General features: G+C 46.7%; 1 protein-coding gene across 4 annotated transcripts in view; it reads right to left on the reverse strand.

The window, feature by feature from the left end:
• Positions 1-9,146: 9,146 nt before the first annotated feature.
• GGTA1 (glycoprotein alpha-galactosyltransferase 1 (inactive)) overlaps positions 9,147-21,611 on the reverse strand; it is a 57,573-nt gene continuing 45,108 nt past the window's right edge. For all 4 annotated transcript variants that reach the window (XM_042963551.1, XM_007094354.3, XM_042963552.1 and 1 more), the window contains 2 exons: positions 16,412-16,549; positions 9,147-12,496 (listed from right to left, as the gene is read on the reverse strand). In XM_042963551.1, the coding sequence (XP_042819485.1) occupies positions 11,803-12,496; positions 16,412-16,549 (832 nt within the window). In that variant the 3' untranslated portion in view covers positions 9,147-11,802. The remainder of the gene's footprint in view (positions 12,497-16,411; positions 16,550-21,611) is intronic.

A 21,611-nucleotide genomic window follows, 5' to 3' on the forward strand; every position in this document is an offset into this window, starting at 1 on the left:
GCTATTTAAAAACAGACATTCTAGGGACACTTGGGTGGCTCAGTCAGTTAAATGTCTGACTCTTGATTTCGGCTCAGGTCATGATCTCATGGTTCGTGGGATCAAGCCCCATGTCGGGCTCCCTGCTGTCAGCGCAGAACCCGCATGGAATCCTGTGTTCCCCCTCTCTCTCTGCCCCTCCCCTGCTCACGCTCCCTCTCTCAAAAATTAATCAACATTTTAAAGAAATCTAAGAAAAATGGACATTCTAGAACTTTAAAAGTACTCTATTTGAAACGAGGATGTCAGGGGATGGGTTTACAAATGGATTGTATACAGTAGAAGAAAAGGTCAGTGAAATGAAAGACAGATCAATGTTAACCATCTTCTGTGAAAAAGAGAGCAAATGAAAATCCATTTACATTTACTCTGCAATCAGAAGCCACCTTAGCCATCCATATGCAGAAATTTCCACACTCTCTCATTATGATAGTCTCTCCAGAATGAGGGCCTTCTGGAGGAGGGAAAAAGAAGGGGAAACAGTGTCTGGTGGTTCAGCAAATAGGATGGCGAGGCATGAGCCAGCATAAGAATGTTCAAAACCTGTTTTAAAGCCCATCCACTTTCAGGAGGTGTTTGAGATGGCTTACTATTAAGAAGGTATAAGCAGGGATACAACACAAGCATTTTTTTTTAAGGCAACAGAAAAAGAAACATTTATTTAGTCACTTAGGTAGGTGTTTTCACATGACCTTGGGCGTCCTTGCCACTTCATCAGAATGAAGGTTTAACCTTCATGTAAGTACTGTAAGGAGGGACTTCTATCATTGAGCTATTTGTTTTTTATATGCCTTGTACCTTTTTTTTGTTCCTTATTTTCTGCATTACTGTCTTCTTTCATGTTTAGTTTTTTTTTTGTGGTGAAGTATTTAAATTCTTTTTGCATTTCCTTTTGTGTGTGTTCTGTGGCTATTTTCTTCATGGTTATTATGGGGATTACATTTCAGTTCCTGAAGTTATAACACTCAAGTTAGAATTCCTACCACCTTAACTTCAATAACATACCGAAACTGTTCCTTCACACCCCTGTCCCCACCTCTCTTGATTGTTGATGTCACAAAATTACATCTTTATACATGGTGTATCCAAAACCATAAACAAATAACTCTTTGAAATCCATTAGCCTCTTAAATTATGTAGCAAACAAAATTTGGAGTTACAAACCAAAGTTATAATAATACTAGCCTTTAGACTAGTAATTTTTAAGACTCTATTAGTCTCTAAAGTAACATAGGAAACAGAAACTAGAGTTGTACACTGTCGTTACAATACTGGCTTTTATAATTGCCCATGTATTTTATTTTGTTTATTTTTTTATTTGTTTAAGTTTATTTATTATTTATTTTGAGAAAGAGAGAGAGAGAGAGAGAGAAAGGGGGGGAAGGAGAGGGGGAAGAGAGAGAGGGCGAGAGAGAGAATCCCAAGTAGGCTCCACACTGTCAGTGCAGAGGTGATGTAGGACTCAAACCCACAAAGCATGAGATCATGACCTGAGCTGAAGTCAGATGCTTAACTTACTGAGCCACCCAGGCAACCCTATTTTTTATTTTTTTAATGTATATATTTTTAATGTTTATTTTTGAGAGAGAAGAGGGAGCACTAGCAGGGGAGGGGCAGAGAGAGAGGGGGGACAGAGGAACTGAAGAGGGCTCTGCACCAACAGTGGAGAGCCTGATGAAGGGCTCAAACTCACAAACTGAGAGATCATGACCTGAGCCGGAGTCAGATGCAACCAGCTGAGCCAACCAGGTGCCCTGCCCATGTGTTTACTTTGATGCATATCTTTACTTTTCATATAGCTTTGAGTTACTATCTAATGTCCTTTCATTTCACCCTGCAAGACTCTCTTCTGACTTTCAGTTTCTAATGAGAAATCTACCAGTAATCTTATTAAGGATCCCTTGTATGTGATGAGTCATTTCTCTCTTGCTGTTGTCAAGTTTCTCTTTGTCTTTATCTTAATTTTTCAAAAGTTTGATTATAATGTGTCTCAGTGTAGGGTCTTTTTCGGTTCGTCTTACTTGGAGTTGATTCAGCTTCGTGGATGTTTATATTCATCTCTTTCATCAAACTTGGGATGTTTTCATGCATTATTTCTTGACATATTCTCTCTTTCTCTTCTTCTGGGATGCCCCCAATGCATATGTTGCTCTGCTCAATGATGTCCCATGTTTCTTAGGCTCTGTTCACTTTTCTTCAATCTTTTTACTTTTCATTCCTCAAACTCGATATTTATTGTCCTGTCTTCAAGCTCACTGATTCTTCCTTTTGCCTGCTTAAATATGCCTTTAAATCCCTCTAGTGAATATTTCATTTTAGTTATTGTCATTTTCAGCTCTAGGATTTCTTTTTGGTTGCTCTTTAGGCTTTCTGTCTCTTTATTTTACTTCCATTTTGTCCATACATCATTTTCTTGACTTCTCCCACATCTTCTTTTCATTCTCTGAGTACCTTTGACAGTTGTCTTTGTCTAGTATATTGGCCATCAGGCCTTTTTCAGGAACAATTTCTGTTTATTTTTTTCCTTTGAATGAGCCATACTTATTCTGTTTCCTTGTATGCTTTGTGATTTTTTTTCTTGAAAACTGGACATTTAAATCCAATACTGTGATACCTCTGGAAGTTAGATTTTCCTCTTTCCCCAGGGTTAGCTGTTTTTTGTTATTGTTTTCATTTATTGTTTTTGCTTTTTTTTTTTCTTTTTAATTATAGGCTGTCTCTGTGCCAAGGATCAGGATAAGTTGTAAATTTAACATCTTCTAGGTCTTTTCTGAGTATTTCCTTGGGTATGCATGGTCACTTACTAATTTTCCTGTATATGTAGTCTTTATCGAGTCTCCTAGTCTTTAGTATCTGGCTCCCCAAAGAGGAAAAGGAAAAAATGAGAAGAGCGAAAAGGAGTGCTGGCCCTTTAAATCCCCTGGCTGTCACTTCAGCTGGAGGGGGAGGGGCTGGCAACAATGCGGAAGGGGCAACAATAGATGCCCGCCTCTTTGTCTGCACCTCTGTGATCCTAAGCAGCAATTAGTGATCAGAACCCATTCTGGCTCCCATAAGCTGCCAGGAACATGTGCACAACTGCCTGCCACATGGCTGGGGGTGGAGAATAGGTGGCCGCTACTGTGCTAAGAGCTAAAATTGACCAAAATTAATCTTAGTCTACCATCCAAGCCCTCCCTTGGAAGTTGCAAGCTTTCAATAGACTCCAGAGTTCCAAAATGGTTACGTCAGACACATTCTGCCAGTGCAATTATTGTCTAGGTGGGGAGACAGATCCCTGGTGTTTCCTATTCCACCACGTTCCCTGAATCATCTTTACCTGGGAAGTTTTTAAAAGTCCTAACACCCATCCAATTGAATCAGAATTTTTGGGGTTGGAACCAGGCATCAATATTAGTTCTCCAGGTAATTCCAGGATGCAGCCAGGTTTGAGAACCGGGGCTTTATACTCCCTACAGCCACGAGAGAGGCATAACTCCTATGGGCTATTTTGGATTTTGGAATCAGGTGCCCTGCGCCCTGCGCATGAGGATATCCAGCTGCCTCGCATTTGCCTGATAATATAAAAGCAGTAACCTTCAGTGAGATCCGGGACAAGAGAAAGTTCTCCAGCTGGTCCAGCTTGCGGGCCAGTTGCCCTGCTACTGAACTCTTAGGGCCAATCCTATCTTACATAGTTCAAAGAATCTGTAGAATGGGATGATGGATGAAGACTGTGAAGCCTTGATGGAAAACTTAGAGCAGAGGCCCATTGAATTCCAAGGTGAGGAAATGCCTCTGGAGCACATAAGCATCGTGTCCTTCTTTTAAACGGTGTTGCTATAATTTTTCCTTTTTCCTTCATTGTGATTCACCACTGACTCTAGTGTATGTGGGTGTGAGCTATGTTTACCCCTTATTTTACAGATTGCTGATAGTCCGATGGGTTCTCTAAGGAACCAAAGGGGGGAAATAGTTATGACCTGGGGTCCGTAGACTCTGAGAAGCCCGGCCTTCCGATGTTATCTGTGGATTCTGTGGTCTGGTATTAGGAGAGGGGACTGTGCTCAGGTGGTACATAACATTTTTGGATCACGGTAGCAGGGAATGTTTTAGATATTTTAGATACCTATTTTAGAAGTGATTGACAGCTAGACAGCTGTAAGTGGAATGTGGGAGACACTCGGAGAGGCATCTACCCAGCTCACAACAATATGTCCTTCCAACTGCCCTGCAGTGTGATCCACAGCCGCTGGGAGCAGGGTCGATGCTGTGCTGTTTGGGTTTTCTTTTCCAGGAATTTAAAGGTTGGATTTTTTTTTTAATGTTTTATTTATTTATTTTTTTTTTTTAATTTTTTTTAACGTTTATTTATTTTTGGGACAGAGAGAGACAGAGCATGAACGGGGGAGGGGCAGAGAGAGAGGGAGACACAGAATCGGAAACTGGCTCCAGGCTCTGAGCCATCAGCCCAGAGCCCGACGCGGGGCTGGAACTCACAAACCGCGAGATCGTGACCTGAGCTGAAGTCAGACGCTTAACCGACTGAGCCACCCAGGCGCCCCAATGTTTTATTTATTTTTGAGAGAGAAAGCACCAGTGGGGGGAGGGGCACCAGTGGGGGGAGGGGGGGGGAACAGAGGATCCAAAGCAGGCTCTGCACTGACAGCAGTGAGCCCCATGCAGGGATCGAACCCACGAACCTCGTGATCACGACCCAAGCTGCAGTCGGACGCTCAACCGACTGAGCCACCCAGGTGCCCCAGGAATTTAAAGTTTTGAAGGAAGAAACCCTGAGTCTGGAAATAGTGGGGGGCCAAGCTATGCTGACAGACCCCTAGGGAAAGTTCACAAGTTTTAGCTGTTGAAGCTCTTCGAACTTCCCTGGCTCTTGCTCATGGCCCGGTTATAGTGATGGGCCGGGAAATTTTTATACAACCAACTCCTAAAAAAGAAAAATGGAAGAGGAATCAAAGGAAACAAGAAGCCTGCAATGTTTGTTGACCCCCATGGTGTAAACACGCCCACTGGGGCCCATATCAAGCTCCCACGGTGAGGTCACCACACAGGGAGTTGGGGGGCAAGGAGGTATGCTACGGTGGTCAACTCTTTCTTGTATTCAGTGGAACTTTCCCTACCAAAAAATAACCTCCCCCAAATCTCCCTTTCAGATTTAGACAGCTCAAGGGGGATGTCTGTTCCTTGCAATAAAAATATTTTTCCCTAAAATACCTAGCTAGCATAACCACGTTTCATTCTGAACAGTCAGTCAATTCACTCAAAGTATCTTCTGATTTTGGCTGGTTGTTCACAGGCACATTCTTTAGATGTTTTTAGCTATTTTCATTTATTCATATCTTTTTCTACAATTGTGCAGTCTTCACCATATCTAGAGAGGAATGTGGTTTGTTTTTGGTTTTTTTTGAAAGTTTATTTATTTATTTTGAGAGAGAACGTGAGCAGAGAAGGGACAGAGAAAGAGGGAGAAAGAGAATCCCAAACAGGCTCCACGGAGCCCACTGCAGGGCTAGATGTGGGGCTCCATACGGGGCTTGATCCCATAACCCTGGGGTCATGACCTGAGCCAGGATTTGGATTTGGAAGCTCAACTGACTGAGCCAGCCAGGCGCCCTAGAATGTTTTTAATGGCCGCAGTGGCTTAGGCTAAGTGTTAACTTTGGAAATTCCTGCCCTCCAGTGTCCAGTATACAGAACTACTTCTGTCTTAGCTGTGGAATGTTACAGGAGTAAGAAGAGGTGAGTTCGAGGCTCTTGACACTCATCAGGGACTATTCCTAGGGTATAGGCCATTAGGTATTGTGCATATTGACTCCCCAGTGTTTCTTAGTTAATGAAGTCCAAAGGAAATTTTACACCATGGTTTCTCAACCTTGTCACTATTGACATTTTGAGCCAGATAATTATTGGGTGTGTGTGCGGGGGGCGGGGGGCTGTCCTGTGCATTGTAGGAGGTTTAGCAACATCCCTGGCCTCTACCCACCAAATATGAATAGCATCCCCAGCCCCCAAGTTAACCAACGATATCTTCGACATTGCCAAACATCCCTGGGGTCAGGGCAGGGGGGATGGTGGTCCTGTAAAATGATCCTGGTTGTCTGGCTGAGAGGTGCCTGAGTGACTCAGTAGGTTAACCATCTGACTTTGGCTCAGGTCATGATCTCGCTGTTCGTGAGTTCAGGCCCCATGTTGGGCTCTGTGTTGATAGCTCAAAGCCTGGAGCCTGCTTCCGATTCTGTGTCTAGCTTCTCTCTCTGCCTCTCCCCTGCTTGTACTCTGTCTCTCCAAAATAAATAGACATTAAAAAATAAAATAAAATAAAACAAAATAAAATAAAATCATCTTGGTTGAGAACCACTGCTCCACACTGATGAACCCAATTTGACCCAGCAGCACTGAACTTAAGCAGCACTGAACCTAGCAGGTTATGGCCCCAGGTTAGAGCCCGAAGCACAGGTCCCCATAATGTGTACGACATATAGGATAGAAAGTTCCAGGTACCAGATGTGAAAGCATCTGCTTTGTGGTAGGACATAGAGTCCACAATCAAAATTTAAAATGTTTAAATTAAAAACAATCATTTCTTATTAGGCATGACGGGAGTGGGTGTGATGATTCATTCACTCATTCATTCATTCATTCATTCATTTAGTAGCTATGCATTAAGCAGTGTCTCTGAGGTAGGTGATGTAATAAGGGCTGGAACTGATGCAAAGGCAAACTATGGACCTGCTTTAAGCAGCTAACAATTCTAGAAGGGTTCAACGGGGATATCTTCAGTTATAAGAGAAAGCCCATTTCCATCTGACTTAATAATGGGACTCACACATTTGAAAAGCCCACAAGCAGTGCAGGCTTCAGGTAAGGCTGGAGCCAGGGACTCAGGTTGTCATCAAGGACTGCATTTCCTTCAGCGTCCCTGTTCCTCGTGTCCTATTGTCCGTTTCATCCTAACTCTGACCTCCCTGTGGTCAAGCTCCCAATACAACATGTGTCCTCATATCCCAAGAGAACCTGAGATTCGCTTTCATTGGACCAATTTAGGTCACCTGCCCACCACTGAATCAACCATTGCCACCAAGGGCATGGGAAGTGCTGATCGGCTTAGTCTGGATCCTTTGCTCCATAGAAATCATGGAGACTCCATAAAGGAGCCCAGGCATTGCTGGGAGGGGAGAAAGAGAGCCACAAATGCTACACATATGTGGAGTCCTCATCCAGCCAAAGTGCTCGCATGTTCTTTACCACTTTCCACGCAGGCTCTGCCAGGTGATTTCGTCCAGTACCAAGGCCCCGGCACCATTTGTGTGGGTCTCCGCGAAGGTCTCCTGGTAGTCCTCTGTGCTTCACATCTGCTGCTCTTCCCCCTGGAACCCATTCCGTCTCCACTCCTCAGTCACCCCCGTCTCTTCTCTCAAAGCTCAGTTCAGAGTCAGCCCCTCTGACGCAGTCTCCTCCTCCCTTTCTCCATGCTTCCCTGGGCCCTGTATTGCTCATGTATCATTTGTCTGCTTCTCCAGCTTGGCTCTATGATGGCTTTAGACCTACATTCTAAGAGTTTTTGGTCTACTAAATTCTCTCTTGAATGCCTCATAAAGGAATTGAGAGCTTTTGGTGGTGATTCCTTTGGTGTCCTCCAGTTTCAAAAACAAGATGGTTAAAATGTGTGTGTGTGTGTGTGTGTGTGTGCATACGTTTGCATGCACATATGTGAAAGAGAGAGTGGGGGAAGCAGATGGGAGCTGTGGAAAGAGCAAAGGCTTTAGACAGTCCTGGGTTTGAATCCTAGTCTGTGCCCTTACAGATCTGAGGCTTTGACGGCTGGATCCTCACTTAACTCTGCTTTCTCTCCTTAAAAAGTATGCATCGCATGTTACGCATTCACTTTCTATGAGGCTTCACCCCTGTTGGTTTGCTATTGTGCCTATGTTCATTTATGCATATTCATTTATGTAAGGTACATTTAACAAATAGTGCATTTAATAAATACTTGTTAACTTAAGTGTTGCCATAACTATGATTCCCTTATCAGTAAATCACATGGTGACTTTGGCTGGAAGACATCGAAGATGGTGTCATTCCAAGGATAAGAGGCCCTTCAGGGCTTGAAGAAACCTGTCCCCTTCCAGCTGCATGGGACCCCCAGGTTAGAGAAGGAGTGGAAGGAGGAGGCATGGCTGTCCCTTCCACCTGCCCCCTCTGCCCAATCATGCCCTCCAAGGCACTGCCTTGGCATAACAGCGCAGTGTGTGTCCACAGGGATTGCATCAGCCCTGCATGCACAAAGTAAAGATAAGAATTATCACAGGGGCGCCTGGGTGGCTCAGTTGGTTAAGCATCCAACTTGATTTCAGCTCAGGCCTGATCTCACAGTTCGTAAGTTTGAGCCCTGCTTTGGGCTCTGAGCTGCCTGTACGGAGTCTATTGGGAATTCTCTCTCTCCTTCTCTCTCTGCCCCTTCCCTGCTAGTTCTCTCTCTCTCTCTCTCAAAATAAAATTTAAAAAGAAAAATGTTTTATTTTTTAAAGAGAATGATCACAGTCTTTTATTTATTTATTTTTTATATGATCCATTTTAAATAATTTAATGCATTTGGGGAGGTTTCATGCAGAAAAAGTGGGAAATAGTACAACAGGCTTGGGGACACACTTAGTTTTTACTTAAAAAAAATTTTTAATGTTTATTTATTTTTGAGAGGGAGAGAGAGAGAGAGAGAGAGAGAGCAAGTGGGGAAGGGGCAGAGAGAGAGGGAGACACGGAATCCGAAGCAGGCTCCAGGCTCTGAGCTGCCAGCACAGAGCCTGACGCGGGGCTCGAACCCACGAGCCACCAGATCATGACCTGAGCAGAAGTTGGATGCTTAACCGACTGAGCCACCCAGGTGCCCCTTACACACCTAATTTTTAAAATATTCTTATGGAAAAACGCCCCTTTATAAGATACTTCTATAAAGTTGCATCTTCCGGGACGTCTGAGTGGCTCAGTCGGTTAGGCTGCTATTGATTTTGGCTCAGGTCATGGTCTCATGGTTCGTAGGTTTGAGCCCCGAGTCGGGGTCTGGTGCTGACAGCGTGAAGCCTGCTTGGGATTCTCTCTCTCCCCTTCTCTCTCTGTTCCTCCCCCACTTGTGCTCTCTCTCTCAAAATAAATAAACTAAAAAACAAATAAAGTTGCATTTTCCTTGATATGAAACACATGCAGCCCTTCGTATGTGTATGTTAACACATTTATCCTTGCCAGCTTCTCTGGTTTGAGCTTCAGCTCAGTCATTTGCTAGCTGGGTGGCTAACCTTGCTGAATATCACTCTGCTTATCTATAAAATGAAAATAATTCTCTCCAATGAGGGAATGATGCCCTGTTGTATATCCAGTGTGCCACACTACATCAGTCTGGTCGGTTTTCATCTTTCCATTTATTACAAATACACCCGCCCTGACTTTGCTGGAGATCCAGCCTTTTTCCAGAGCCTCCTTGGCCACATATATTCCGCAGAGGTCAGGACTAATAATCCCCAGATGTAGTTATGACATTGTTTTCTCCCTCTGTGCTGGCGCCCCACCCTGGGGTTGAGGGGCAAGCCTTTTTCTTTCTGGTTCCTCCACTGGCAGTTAATTATTTCAATGCACCACTTTGGAAAACTCTCCATGAGCACTTATTGTTTTGAAAGCTTGGGACTCTCAACCATGTTCTATCTTTGTAATAATGAACACATTTTTAAGAGGACATCAGGACTTTTTGGAGTCTAAGAATTTAAAATGTTACAACTGACGATCCTGACCATCTTTGGGAGAAAATGCACAATCCATGACCAGACCAGGATCTATTGAGAAAATAATTTATTCAATTGTGAATTGTGAATTTTATTTTTTTTTTAATGTTTAAGAATAACTATCAATGAGATCTGGAGTTTGTTTGGGGATTTAAATTTAAATGAGTAAAAAAAATATCCAGATTCCCTCAAAAGTAAACATCGACCCTCTTCCCTAATCTTTTAAGAGAGATCATTTCTTTGGTTTAGGATTTAAATGCTTAACTGTCTCTACTCCAGAATGGATGGATCCCAGGAAAGGTCAGTTCTGGAGAGGCAGCGTCCTGACATGCGGTCTCCGTTTTCTTTTACAAAGCCCATTTCTTCAGAATTTTTGTTGTTGTTGTCGTTGTTGGTTTTGCTTCATTTTGCTGGGTTGTGAGATTTTCTGGCACGGATTGAAGAGTAGGAGGCACAGTGACATGGTAGAAAAAAATGTAGGTTTCACTGTATCAAAGAAGCCCATTGTGCTGAACACCAAGTGCGGTGGCTCTTCAAATAAATCACTTAAAAGTGGAAACAAATGACCAAAACTGGAACACGAGCAAACTATAAATACACCTGCATATGTAAATGCTGCCTCCTAACTCCTCCTGTACATCGAATTGCTCAACTTGAAGTAACGCGTAGGATTCCATAGCTTCTCTTAGAGAAGGGAATTGTATGTTAAGCTGTTCATTCATGAGGACTGGGTCTCTCACCACCATCCCCTCTGCTTTCGATATAAAATCAATTAGCTATTTTATTAAACGTATCTGGTTGTCACACTTCAGTAGTGCTGACAGGGCAGGGGAAAACGAAAAGTTACTTGACCCGAGGGCTTTCCAAACTCCTTGATGTCGGCCCTCCAGGTTGGGGCGTGACGGGCTGCGGGGACCCTGAGGGTTAGAGCAGGTGGCAGCAGGGCATGTTGATGACTTATCGTCATGAAGCCCGGGTTTGGGAAACGTAACTCCTTGCAAGCCTCTTCAGTCCACTGCGGGCCGTTGCCTTCTCTGACACCGTCCACTTCTCCGGCCAAGGAACTGAAGACCGGAGTCTGGCGGACTGAATGCACCTTGGACAAAACAGGAAACATCCTCCACTCGAGTCCCCGCAGTGCTGGTCGTCGCGGGTCTGAGGAAGCCAGAGACTACCCACCCTGCCCCCCACTCAGCGCCGGGATCCATGCTGTGTTTAAGGACCAGCCCCGTGCCCTGGGCCCCTCCGAGGTGGCCCACAGATATCAGCCTCCTCTTTTTCCACTCTCTTTGCTTTTCCATGGCAAACCCAACTCTGAGTCTGTTTTCACTCCATGCTGAGCAACCACTGGCTCATTCAGATTCCCCGTGACTCCAAACACGCGCCACCATGATCTCCCTTGGGAATCTCCACCAGGAAGATTCTGCACGGGAGCCAAACAACATTTTCCCGATGGGAAAAGAACATGGGTGGCAAATGGCCTGAAGCAGTCTGCCAGTGAAACCATGTGAGGATTGCCAAGGTGGACCGTGCCCTTACTCAGGGTTCTTCTGTCGCCAAGCAACTCGATGATGCTTGGGACTCAGCAGAGACACTGAAGTCAAGGGGATGACCCCCTCCCCCCACAATCGTATCTTGCTGCCAAACACTTCCCTTAACACCCTTTTCTCCAGTACATTATCTGGCACATGTAGAGTGTTTCTGGCTTTTTCTTTGCCTGTGTCAATTTTTTGGTGAGCGTTTGGTCCAGTTGAGTATTTGGTTGGTCCAGTGAGTATTTCCCCCAAACCCAGAAGAGATCAGAAATCACTGGGAATTTACATCTGATTCCTGTAGGTTTCATCCTCCCATAATGCAAGGTTCAAAGTTACCAGGAAGAAGAGAAGTTGGCGTTTTGTTAGTATTGTTTAAAAGTTAAAATTAAGTGTTACTTTTCTGAGGAAGTAGCCAGAATACTACTCTCTCAAATTCAGAAACCTACCGGCACAATTTAAAATCAGACATTATTTCTAACCAAATTATACTCTTTCGTCTGCCAAGATATCTTGACAATCTTAATATCTGAAGGCAAGCCTATATGATAATCCCAACAATATTCTGGGGATAAAATTTTAGTGGGTTTGTTGAGAAGGAAATACTTATTTAGGTGGCTTTCATCATGCCACTCGGCTTCTATGTCATTTTTCTTGTCCTGGAGAATTCCCTTGAAGCACTCCTGGGTGATGTTTAGGACCTGAGTGGGCGTTCCTCCAAAAATGGCAGCGTGGTAATAAAAATCTCCCTCGCCGAACGGAATGTATGCTGCGGATTCCTTCCGCCTCTCATAGGTAAACTCGTCAGGATCTGCCTTGTACCACCAGGCCTGTAGCTGAGCCACCGACTGGCCCAGGGTCTCCACTCCAAAGCTATCTTGGAAGACCTGGTCCACGTCCATGCAGAAGAGGAAGTCCACCTCATGCTGGATGTGGGCCACAATGTGCTCCCCAATGATCTTCATGCGCATCATGCTGACGTCCTGCCACCTCTTCTCAGGCTTGATCTCAAACACTTTGAAGGAACGCAGAGGACCCAGCTCTATCAAGGGCATCTTGGAGACATCGTCCACCATGATGTAAAATATGACTTTGTGGCCAACCATGAAGTACCTATTAGCAGATATTAAGAACTCCTCCAAATAATGCTCAATGTATCTGAAACAAAGGAGAAGGGGACAAATTTAACCACTGGGATTTGTGCAGGAGGCTGCGTGCTATTCTAATCATCTTTTTGTTTTGTTTTGTTTTGTTTTGTTTTGCAGCTTAGGGGAGGCATGGTTTCCCCTATCCCAGACATGTGTTTTCCACATCTGATAGTGTAACATTCCTGGCTGCCTTCCACCATTCATTCGCTCCACTTTGGGGAAGAGGAGTGACTTACCTGCTGATTTTGGAAGAGTGACAGGGCCTCTGCAGCCCTGCCCCCACCACTCTGCCTCTTGGAAATGGCCACCAGCCAGGTGGGGAGAGTCTGTGCTCCGAACAGCTCGGGGCCTTAAAGTAAGCCCTAGTGAGACAGGCCCTACTCCACATCTGGAAGCCTGGGTACCTAATCTTTCAGATCGTGTGATTCAGTAGCAGGAGACCTAGGGTCTGCAAACAGAAGCCACTTTCTCCACTACCAGCTTTAACTGTGATAAAGGTGATGTTCACTATCATCTACCTTATTTAGCCTTTTGTCTTGTTTATCAGTTGGGCCAGACTGAGGGCAGGCAAAGTGGGTGCTAGTTATTTTTTCCCCCAGCTTTACTGAGATAGAATTGACATAGAACAACGTGGGAGTGTCGGGCGTCCAAAGTGTTGATCTGACATGCTCATATATTACGCAACGATTACCACTATAGCCTTAGCTGATACCTCCATCGTGTCACATAACTACCGTCTCTTTTTTGTGGTGAGAACATTGGAGGTCTATTCTCTCAACAACTTTCAAGTGTATAATACGGTTTTATTAGCTATAATCACCAGGATATACACTAGATCCCTCGAACTTACTCATCTTATAACTGGAAATTTGTGTATCCTCTGCCCAACAGCAGGGGACACTACTTCTCCCTCAAACTATACCCAATGTTGCTCCTGCCCTACCAGATGCAAGAGTGACATCTGGGTCCTTTGGGGATGTATTAAGCCTAACCATCACCATTCTTATATCCTCCTCTGGGACCCAGAGAATGGGTTATGGGACGGGGATATCCCTCTATATTACATATTCACCCCGTGAGCCTCCCACTGCTCACCCCAAACGCCAATCCACTGTTAAGACACCACCATCGTAAGACTCATCCAAACACCAGAGCAAACAACCCCTGATTTAAGCTTGGTTTAACTATCTTTTCCTTGTTTTTCACAATACATTTTATTTCTCGGAGCATTTTTAGGTTCACAGCAAAACTGAGCTGAAAGCACAGAAAGTTCCCATGTACCTTCCCTGCCCCCCCTCCATGGCTTCCCCCCCACTATCAATATCTAGCATCAGGGTGATACGTGCCTTGCAATCCATGAGCCTCCACTGACATGTCCTTATCACCTCCTGGTTTACACTAAGATCCACTCTTGGTGTTGTACATTCTATGGATTTGGACAAATGTACAGTGACATGTATCCGTCACTGTGTATGGTATTATATGGAGTATTTTCACTGCCCTAAAAATCCCATGTGCTGCCTGTTCATCCACCCCCGGCAACTACTGATCTTTCACTGTCTCCAGAGTGTTGCCTTTTCCAGAATGTCACAGAGTTGGAACCATACAGTATACAGCTCCTTTAGATTGGTTTCTGTCACTAAGTAACACGCATTTAAGGTTCCTTCGTATCTTTGCCTGGTTTGATAGCTTATTTCTTTTTAGCACTGATAATATTCTAGATGTTACAGTTTATTTATCCACTCACCTACCGAAGGACGTCTTGGTGGTCTGCAAGTTTTGGCCATTAGGAATAAAGCTGCCGTAAACATCTGTGTGTAGGGTTGTTTTGTAGACATAAGTTTCCAACTCCTTTGGCTGAACACCAAGGAGGGCCCTTGCTGGATTGCGTGGTACCATTAATGTTTAGTTTTGTAAGAATCTGCCAAACCATCTTCCAAATGGTTTCACCGTTTTACGTTCCTACCAGTAATGAATGAGCGTCTCTGTCGCTCCACACCCTTGCCAGCATTTGGTATTGTCAGTGTTTTGGATTTGGGCCATTCTAATGGGTGGGTGGCGATTTTTAGCTATGTATGTATTCATTCAAGACACATCGTGTTGGTGTCTCCCGCGACCCAGGCTACACAGTAGTAGTCAGACAGCTTAACGCGACTCATGCAGACCCCAGACTCAGGCCCAGCTCAGTGAATGTGGACTGACTTTAATTTGCTGATCATGCCAGCAGCCAATCAAGATGTTTTGTGAGCCATTATAACCGGCACTCTGTTTTGCTTTTTGGTTGCTGCCTGGATTTCCTTTCTTTACTACCAAAATAAAGTGTGCTTTTAATGCCGCCCTCTAGAAGCCCGAGAGTTTACGGTACTGATTCATTCAAATGGAAAGAAGAGATCTGAGCAGTACAAACAGGGAGTTTAACACGGCTCTGTGGCCGGTTGCCAGGAAATTCTTGGGCACTCTGGAACTTTAAGAAAAATCTATTGTGTTCTGAAGCTTGGGAGACAATCCAGGGGCAAGGGAGGGAGCCCCTGGAGGTTTAACATTGTTTAGGGATTAAAACACTGCTGTTGGCTTCCTGCATTGTTATTTGAAAACAAACCAAACATCACACCTCCTAAAAGTCCAGATCCACTCTTGTGAGGATTTATTGCTGCTGAGCACCTCTCATGCCTCACAGCCGAGAGCATAGGGCTTTCCCCAGGATACGGGATTTACAAATAGGGCTTTCTCCGGGATATGCGATTTACGGCTTGGTTCTGCAGAGTTGCAAACTGGACGGTGAAGCCATTGTGGAGTGTTCTGTGCTTTTTGGGAACACCCGCATCGAATCCCTCTACAACATTCGTGCTGCGGGCTTAGGGGAGCTGAGTATCGCCTCCCGACTCAGAACGGTACAGATTCTCCCGAGGAAAATGTCAAAACGCCAGAGTCAGCTGTCTCTATTAGAGATGCCGCCCAGGTGACTAACCAGGTCACCGTACCTGATTAGTATTGCAACAGCAGTGGCTTCTGGCCTCTGGGTTGGAGGTCTCAGGAGCTTCACGGAGCTCTCCTTCAGGCCCTACAGTGGGCAGAGCCCAAGCTCAGATCAGCCGAGGCCTTTGACACTCTTTGTACAGGCCGAGGGATCAACTTCCCGTGTGGTTTTCAGGAGAGGAACCGGAGGAAAGGCTCACAGCGGGAGTTGGGGAAGAGGCAAATCGAACTCTTGCTTTTGTTTGGGGGAAAAAAAACCCACAGAAACTCTCCAAGAGAGCAAAATGGGTTACATTTTAAAACTAATATTACGGCTACTAATTTCGAGTAAGAATGATTGCAGCTTTGGAAGGGGGGTTCTAAACGAGGAAATGGCATCTGAATCACGAACCTCCCCAACCTCTAGGGGGGGAAGTTCTGGCTGGCTGAATCTCTGGGAGCCAAGGAAGGCCCGAGGAACCCAAGGAAGAGCGGTCAGCCATGATCCAACGTGGAGAACCACCCCTCTTGGGTCAGTCTGGATCCAGAGCTTGCTGTAAATCCTCCAGTCCTCGGTCCTGGTCTTGAGAGTGTAGGGCAAAGAGTGACACGTGTTTGGGCCCACAGCTGCCATTTTTGGAACCTCCAGAGAAAGCCATGGAGGTCAGGAAGGAGGGTGTTGTGCGTGGACTGCGGACTCTAGGCTCGGTGGGTGTAGCAGACATTTTTACCCGCAACCCGAGACCCTCACTTTGAGGTGGGAAGGAGTCGACTCACCTACTATTGTTTTGCTCTGTCAGCCTTTTGGGGGCCTCAGCAGAAACAAGACTAAAACGGTCCTGTTCTAACATTCTCCTATCTAATAATTCAGACAAGGCAGGAAGCGCTCCGTAAGCCCAGGGGGCGCCTCACAAACATCTGGACAATGAAACAAGAAAAGACGGAGGTCGACTTTATTAGGGACACTTACCTTCCGACAGCAAAGACCGTTAAACCCACGGTAATTTTCTGTCTGGCGTAATAATTTTCTAAGATGGCTTTGTTGTAAGTGCCTTCCCACACGACCGGCGCCTTCCATTCGGTCACCGTCACAACATCGGGACGTTTCCTGGTGACAAAACATAGGGCCCCATGAGGCAGGACAGCTTTCCTAAGGTGGGGCAGAGGCTATCCAAGGAAAAACTGGGGTCAGCTATGATATGCTGAGATTGTCCCTGGATCTGGACTGAGCCCCAGGCAGTTGGCCGGGTGGTGGGACATTTGCAGGGGCAACATCTTCTGAGTGAGGGACAGGAGGCTCTCAGGTGCCTTTGAGGGCTGTCTTGGGGCCCTTATGGGGGGATCTTACCGGTATCTTTCATTCCCTCTGTCCTCTTTTGCTGCTTTCCTAGCCCTCTTCTTCCTTCTGGATCCCTTCTGCTATTTCCCGGCCCCTTTCTAAACTGCCTGTGGCATCTGTGGGTGGCATTTATCCCTGTGGGTGCCACCTGCACCTAAGGAGGTCCTAATTCTTGACTCGGGAGAACGGCAGAGTGACACTGGGGCCAAAAGAGAGCAATCTAGTCTACTCTGCCTTTTGCCGGAAAGGGATTTCTGGGTAAAAACTTGGTGATAGGCCAGAAAGGGCCCCAGATTGAAGGGGATTCCGGTGTTATCATTCGTTTTACAAACAAGGAGTCAGAGTCACCCCGAATAGAAGGGATTCAACAGAGGGCCCCCAAGGCCAAGGCCAGAACATGGGGCTCTAGCACAGACCCTCTGCTTAGACCACATTGCCTCTTTGGTAGGAGAGCGGGGTGGGGGTGGGGGTGGGGGGGAAGGAGAGGCATGTTTTCTGCACTCAGAATGCTTGCAAGGGACTTGGCAAAGCCAATAAAAAAAACACAGGAAGCAACACAAGAGCATCAGCAAACTGACCGACTGCAGAGGGTAGACACGCGGAAAGGCTGAGTAGCCGCTGGGGCTCAGCGGGAGGGGGTGACACAGACTCAGCTCTGACCCCCATTTGCTCAGGAAGTGGCTGCATTTCCCCTGCTGGGAGGCAGAGACTGCAACACAGTCATGAGACTCAATCCCCAGGTCGAACAGCCCCGTCCCGCCCGTCCCCGGTAGGCATTTGCTTATACTTCATCCACGGAGGGGAGATGGCCAGTGACTGGGGCAAAGTCCTGCTGGTCCCTGCTGGGTCCCTGCTGGCAGCATGCATGTGGCCCTGGAGAGGCTGTTGGGGAGATGTCAGCAAATCGATGGAGCGATGAGAACTCCCCCCACCCCGCCCGCCCCAGTCCTGCACATCAGTGGGGGGAGGGTTTGCACAAAACTGCTCCTATCGCCTCAGCAAAGCTGGGGTTTCCACAGTGAGGTTGGGCAAGGCTGGGTCGACCCCCATCTGGCCCCAGCCCCGGCCCCAGAGTGGAAAAGAGCCCCGGGAAACTCATCCTCCTGTCCATCTGTCACCAAGCTCTTCGCTCTAATTCTTGAGATGATAATCCCTCCCTTCTGGAGCCCGTGCCCCGCTTCCGGCCTCCTCCCTCCTCCTGCACAGCTGAATCGCCCCCAGAGGTGGGAGGGGGGCGCTCCGAGGCTGCTGTCCCGGCCCTCCCCCATCTGTCTGCAGTCTCAGCTCGGCCCTCGCACCCCACGTGTGCCGGCTGCACAGAGAACAGCTGTTCTTGGTTTCCTTCAATCGTGAAATGAAAGCACCTTCACCTACACTTTCTCGTTTAGTGCTTGCAACGGTCCTGCCACATATGTCCGTTGTGCAGGTAAGAAAACCAAGGCTGGTCCAAGGTCACACAGCTGGCTGCCGCTGATGGTAACTAAGATCCGCTGAGCACTTCCTGTGAGACCAGGCACCGTTGTGCTAAGGGCGTCACCCTCCAGAGGTGCTATGCTGATCCCCATTTTATCCACGAGTGGCACAGAGAGGTTAATTAACTTGTCCAAAGTCACACAGCTAGTAAGGGGCAAAGCCGGTTTTGGAACCCAGGTGGTCCCACTCTGGAGTCCATGCTCTGAGCTATCACCCTACATTGCGGCTTCTATGGACACTTACTCCCTGTGCTGACGAAGCTGGGGGTAAAACCCACGTATATCATGTTTTAACTTTAAGCTAAGGTTTCACTGAACTTAGCGACTCTGGCATTCTTACCAGTGTGCAGTGAGAAAGAGCGAGCTTCTGTTTTGTTATGTTTTTAGTCATATAACACCCCCCCGCCACCGCTTTGTTGAATGGCAGGATTTCAAACCACAAAACACCACACACACACATACACACACACACGCATGACTTATACATCTATAACCAACGTTTCTGAACTTAAATTCTCCCCTGTATCACTGCCTCATTCATTGTCGTCCTTAGTTTTAGCCCGTTGAGGATACTTGAGTAGTTCTGACCCAGCCCGCTAGCTAAGTCTTACAGCTGTGTATGAGCTGGACACGTTGTAAGCGGGTAATACTATTATAAAACAAAAAACAAAAAACAAAAAACAGGGTGCTGGGGTGGCTCAGTCGGTTAAGCAACTGACTTTGGCTCAGGTCATGATCTCACGGTTTGTGGGTTCGAACCCCACATCAGGCTCTGTGCTGACAGCTCAGGGCCTGGAGCCTGCTTCGGATTCTGTGTCTCCCTCTCTCTCTGCCCCTCCCCTGCTTTTCTCACTCTGTCTCTCTCTCTCTCAAAAATAAATAAACATTAAAAAAATTTTTTTTTTAAATAAAAAAAAGGAAAGGGAGAGAAGGAAAGCAGCAGCTGACCAGATGTACTTATTTAATATTCATGGTGCATGGGGGCTCAGTACCAGACTTTCACTCTCTCATTTAACCCTCACATTCACCTTATAAAGTGGATGCTATCCTCACCGGCATTTTACAAATAAAGGAAGCAGGGGGAGGCGAACAGAAGGGAGCTGCACCTTCAGCCATTTGATTTATAGAAGGGCCAGACCAGGGCACTGAAGGCCTCACCACACGGCTACTAAGTCGCTGTCGTGCACACCAGACTGGCTGCGGAGCATGACGGGAGAAAGGAGGCCCCGTCCGACCCCTGGAGAATCTCACAGTCCCAACTGGTGGCCAGCCTGCTATGCAACAGCCCCACCGCTCAGTCCACATCTCCTAGAAAGACTGAGTCAGAAAAGCAGTACCCACTTTGGTTTGCTTGGCCGGGAAGATTCCTTCCAGGGGGGGTAAAAAAAAAGGTAGCGATATTAAAAATTAATGTTTACTTCAAAATTAAAATGTTCTATTTCCTAGCTGTTAATTATTAAGTCTCACTGGCAGTCCCCACATGTCATTGACCCTAAGGAGCCAGATGACAGCCTGAAAACGCAGGCAGGGGGGGCAGGGGAGGAGCGAGGCTGAGCACCAGATCAGCTGGGATGAGCCTCTGTCTCAAGGAGTCTCAGTCAGCAACATCACCCACTGCCTCCCGCAAACAAAGTGACACAGGGCAGGCCACCCACGCGTGAGAGCTAGTCCTTGCTACCATCAAGTGCCAGAAGCGTCCAAAGTCACAAAGATGGGGCTCTAGAAAGAAGGAAAGGTGCCAGGACAGACTCCGAGCTGCCCAAACGCCTTTCTTCCACGCACGACATCCACCGCGTCAGCCTGTGTGACTCCACTATAGGGCAAAAGCTTCCACGGAATAAAACGGCCTCTATCACCAAAACACACACCTACCGAGGTCACTGCTAGCTTTTGAATCTTACGTACTTATTAACGGGTACAGGATGGGCCCCAAGCGTCGGGTAGAGAAAGCGTTAAAATTCTATCAACGTGAACCAGGTCAAAAAAGATGTGTTCAGCGTGTTCTTTACTGAACTCTCGATAGGCATCGGCATGCCACGGGATGAGCCGGCAAAGAGCCGATGGAAGGAGGGTGGGGCTGTGGAATGCAGAGAAGGAGCCGATGTGGGAAGGATTTTGGAGGAAGGATTAACAGAACACATTAATCAATTAGACTGTGGGGTGGGTGGAGGAAAAGGACGAACCAGAGAGGTATTCCGGACTCTGGCTTGAGGTGGGAAATGAGGACGAGGGTGGGGTAGAAGGCGGAAACCCACTTGGGTCACGGGAGACGTGTACAGAGATGTCAGGCGAGACGTGTACAGAGATGTCAGGCGGGCAGTTAGATCCAAGTCAGGGCTCAGGAAATCTTCGGGCTGAAGATCGGAATGTGGAGAGTCACACGCCCCGGTGTCTACGGCCATGGAAATGGATGAGAGCACAGTGGAAGATGGTGTATAAAGAAAAGAGACGAGAATACTGGATGTCGTCTCCAGAAACTCTACTATATGACGAGGGAGAGGCCCTTATGGAGGAGACCAAGAAGGGAGAATAGAGAAGGAGGAGGGAAAGTCAGAGGATGTGTTGTCACAGAAGCTAAGAGAGCTTGATGTGGAAATGTGTGCACGATACATGGTAATGTATTGTAGGTCATCTACATGAGAGGATACATTTATATGGATATATTTATTTGTTCATTCAATTGTGTATCTAATCGTTCACTCATCTAAGAAATATACTTTGGTGCCCTGGGAAGGCTTAAATTTGGAGCCTCTTCAAACCAATAGTCTTTAAGTATCTGCTCACCATTTGTGTGGAGGAAAAGCTGAGCCATGCACGGGGGAGAGTGGGGAGCGACAGCTGGTGGCCACGATCGGGCTCTCTCTCCTCTTTGTCTCAGCCTTCACCCCACCTCCCAAGTCCCGCTCCCGGAGCACAAATGCCACGGTTAAAGTGTACCAGCCTCCTGAGAAAGGAGCTTGGCGACTATCTCTTACTCACCTAGCCCACCTTTTGGTGGAGGTCTCCCTGTCCCCCTGCCCCAAACACACACACATTAAGAGGCTCATCAAAGCGACAATGCCTCCATGTTCTTGTGTTTCCAGCAATGGTTTAGCATCTCACGGACGGCCACCCTGGTGCCTAGCTCATTGAATGACACATGGGCGGGGGGGGGTGGGGGGAGGGCAAAATTCCCATCCTTCCACACTAGTGTGACCCCCCTCCCCCCAAACAAAAAGAGAGCTTTCCAGAACATACTCAGTCTTTCCAGAGCTCACTCCCCTCTTACCGGAATAGTTGCTATTCTCTCCCTGTCCTCCTCCTCTATAGCTCCTCCTGCCCCCTTTCGGCCTCCTCTTCCTTCACTGGCCCCTTAAGTG

The sequence above is a fragment of the Panthera tigris genome, chromosome D4 (assembly GCF_018350195.1).
Source record: "Panthera tigris isolate Pti1 chromosome D4, P.tigris_Pti1_mat1.1, whole genome shotgun sequence".
Lineage (NCBI taxonomy): Eukaryota > Metazoa > Chordata > Mammalia > Carnivora > Felidae > Panthera > Panthera tigris.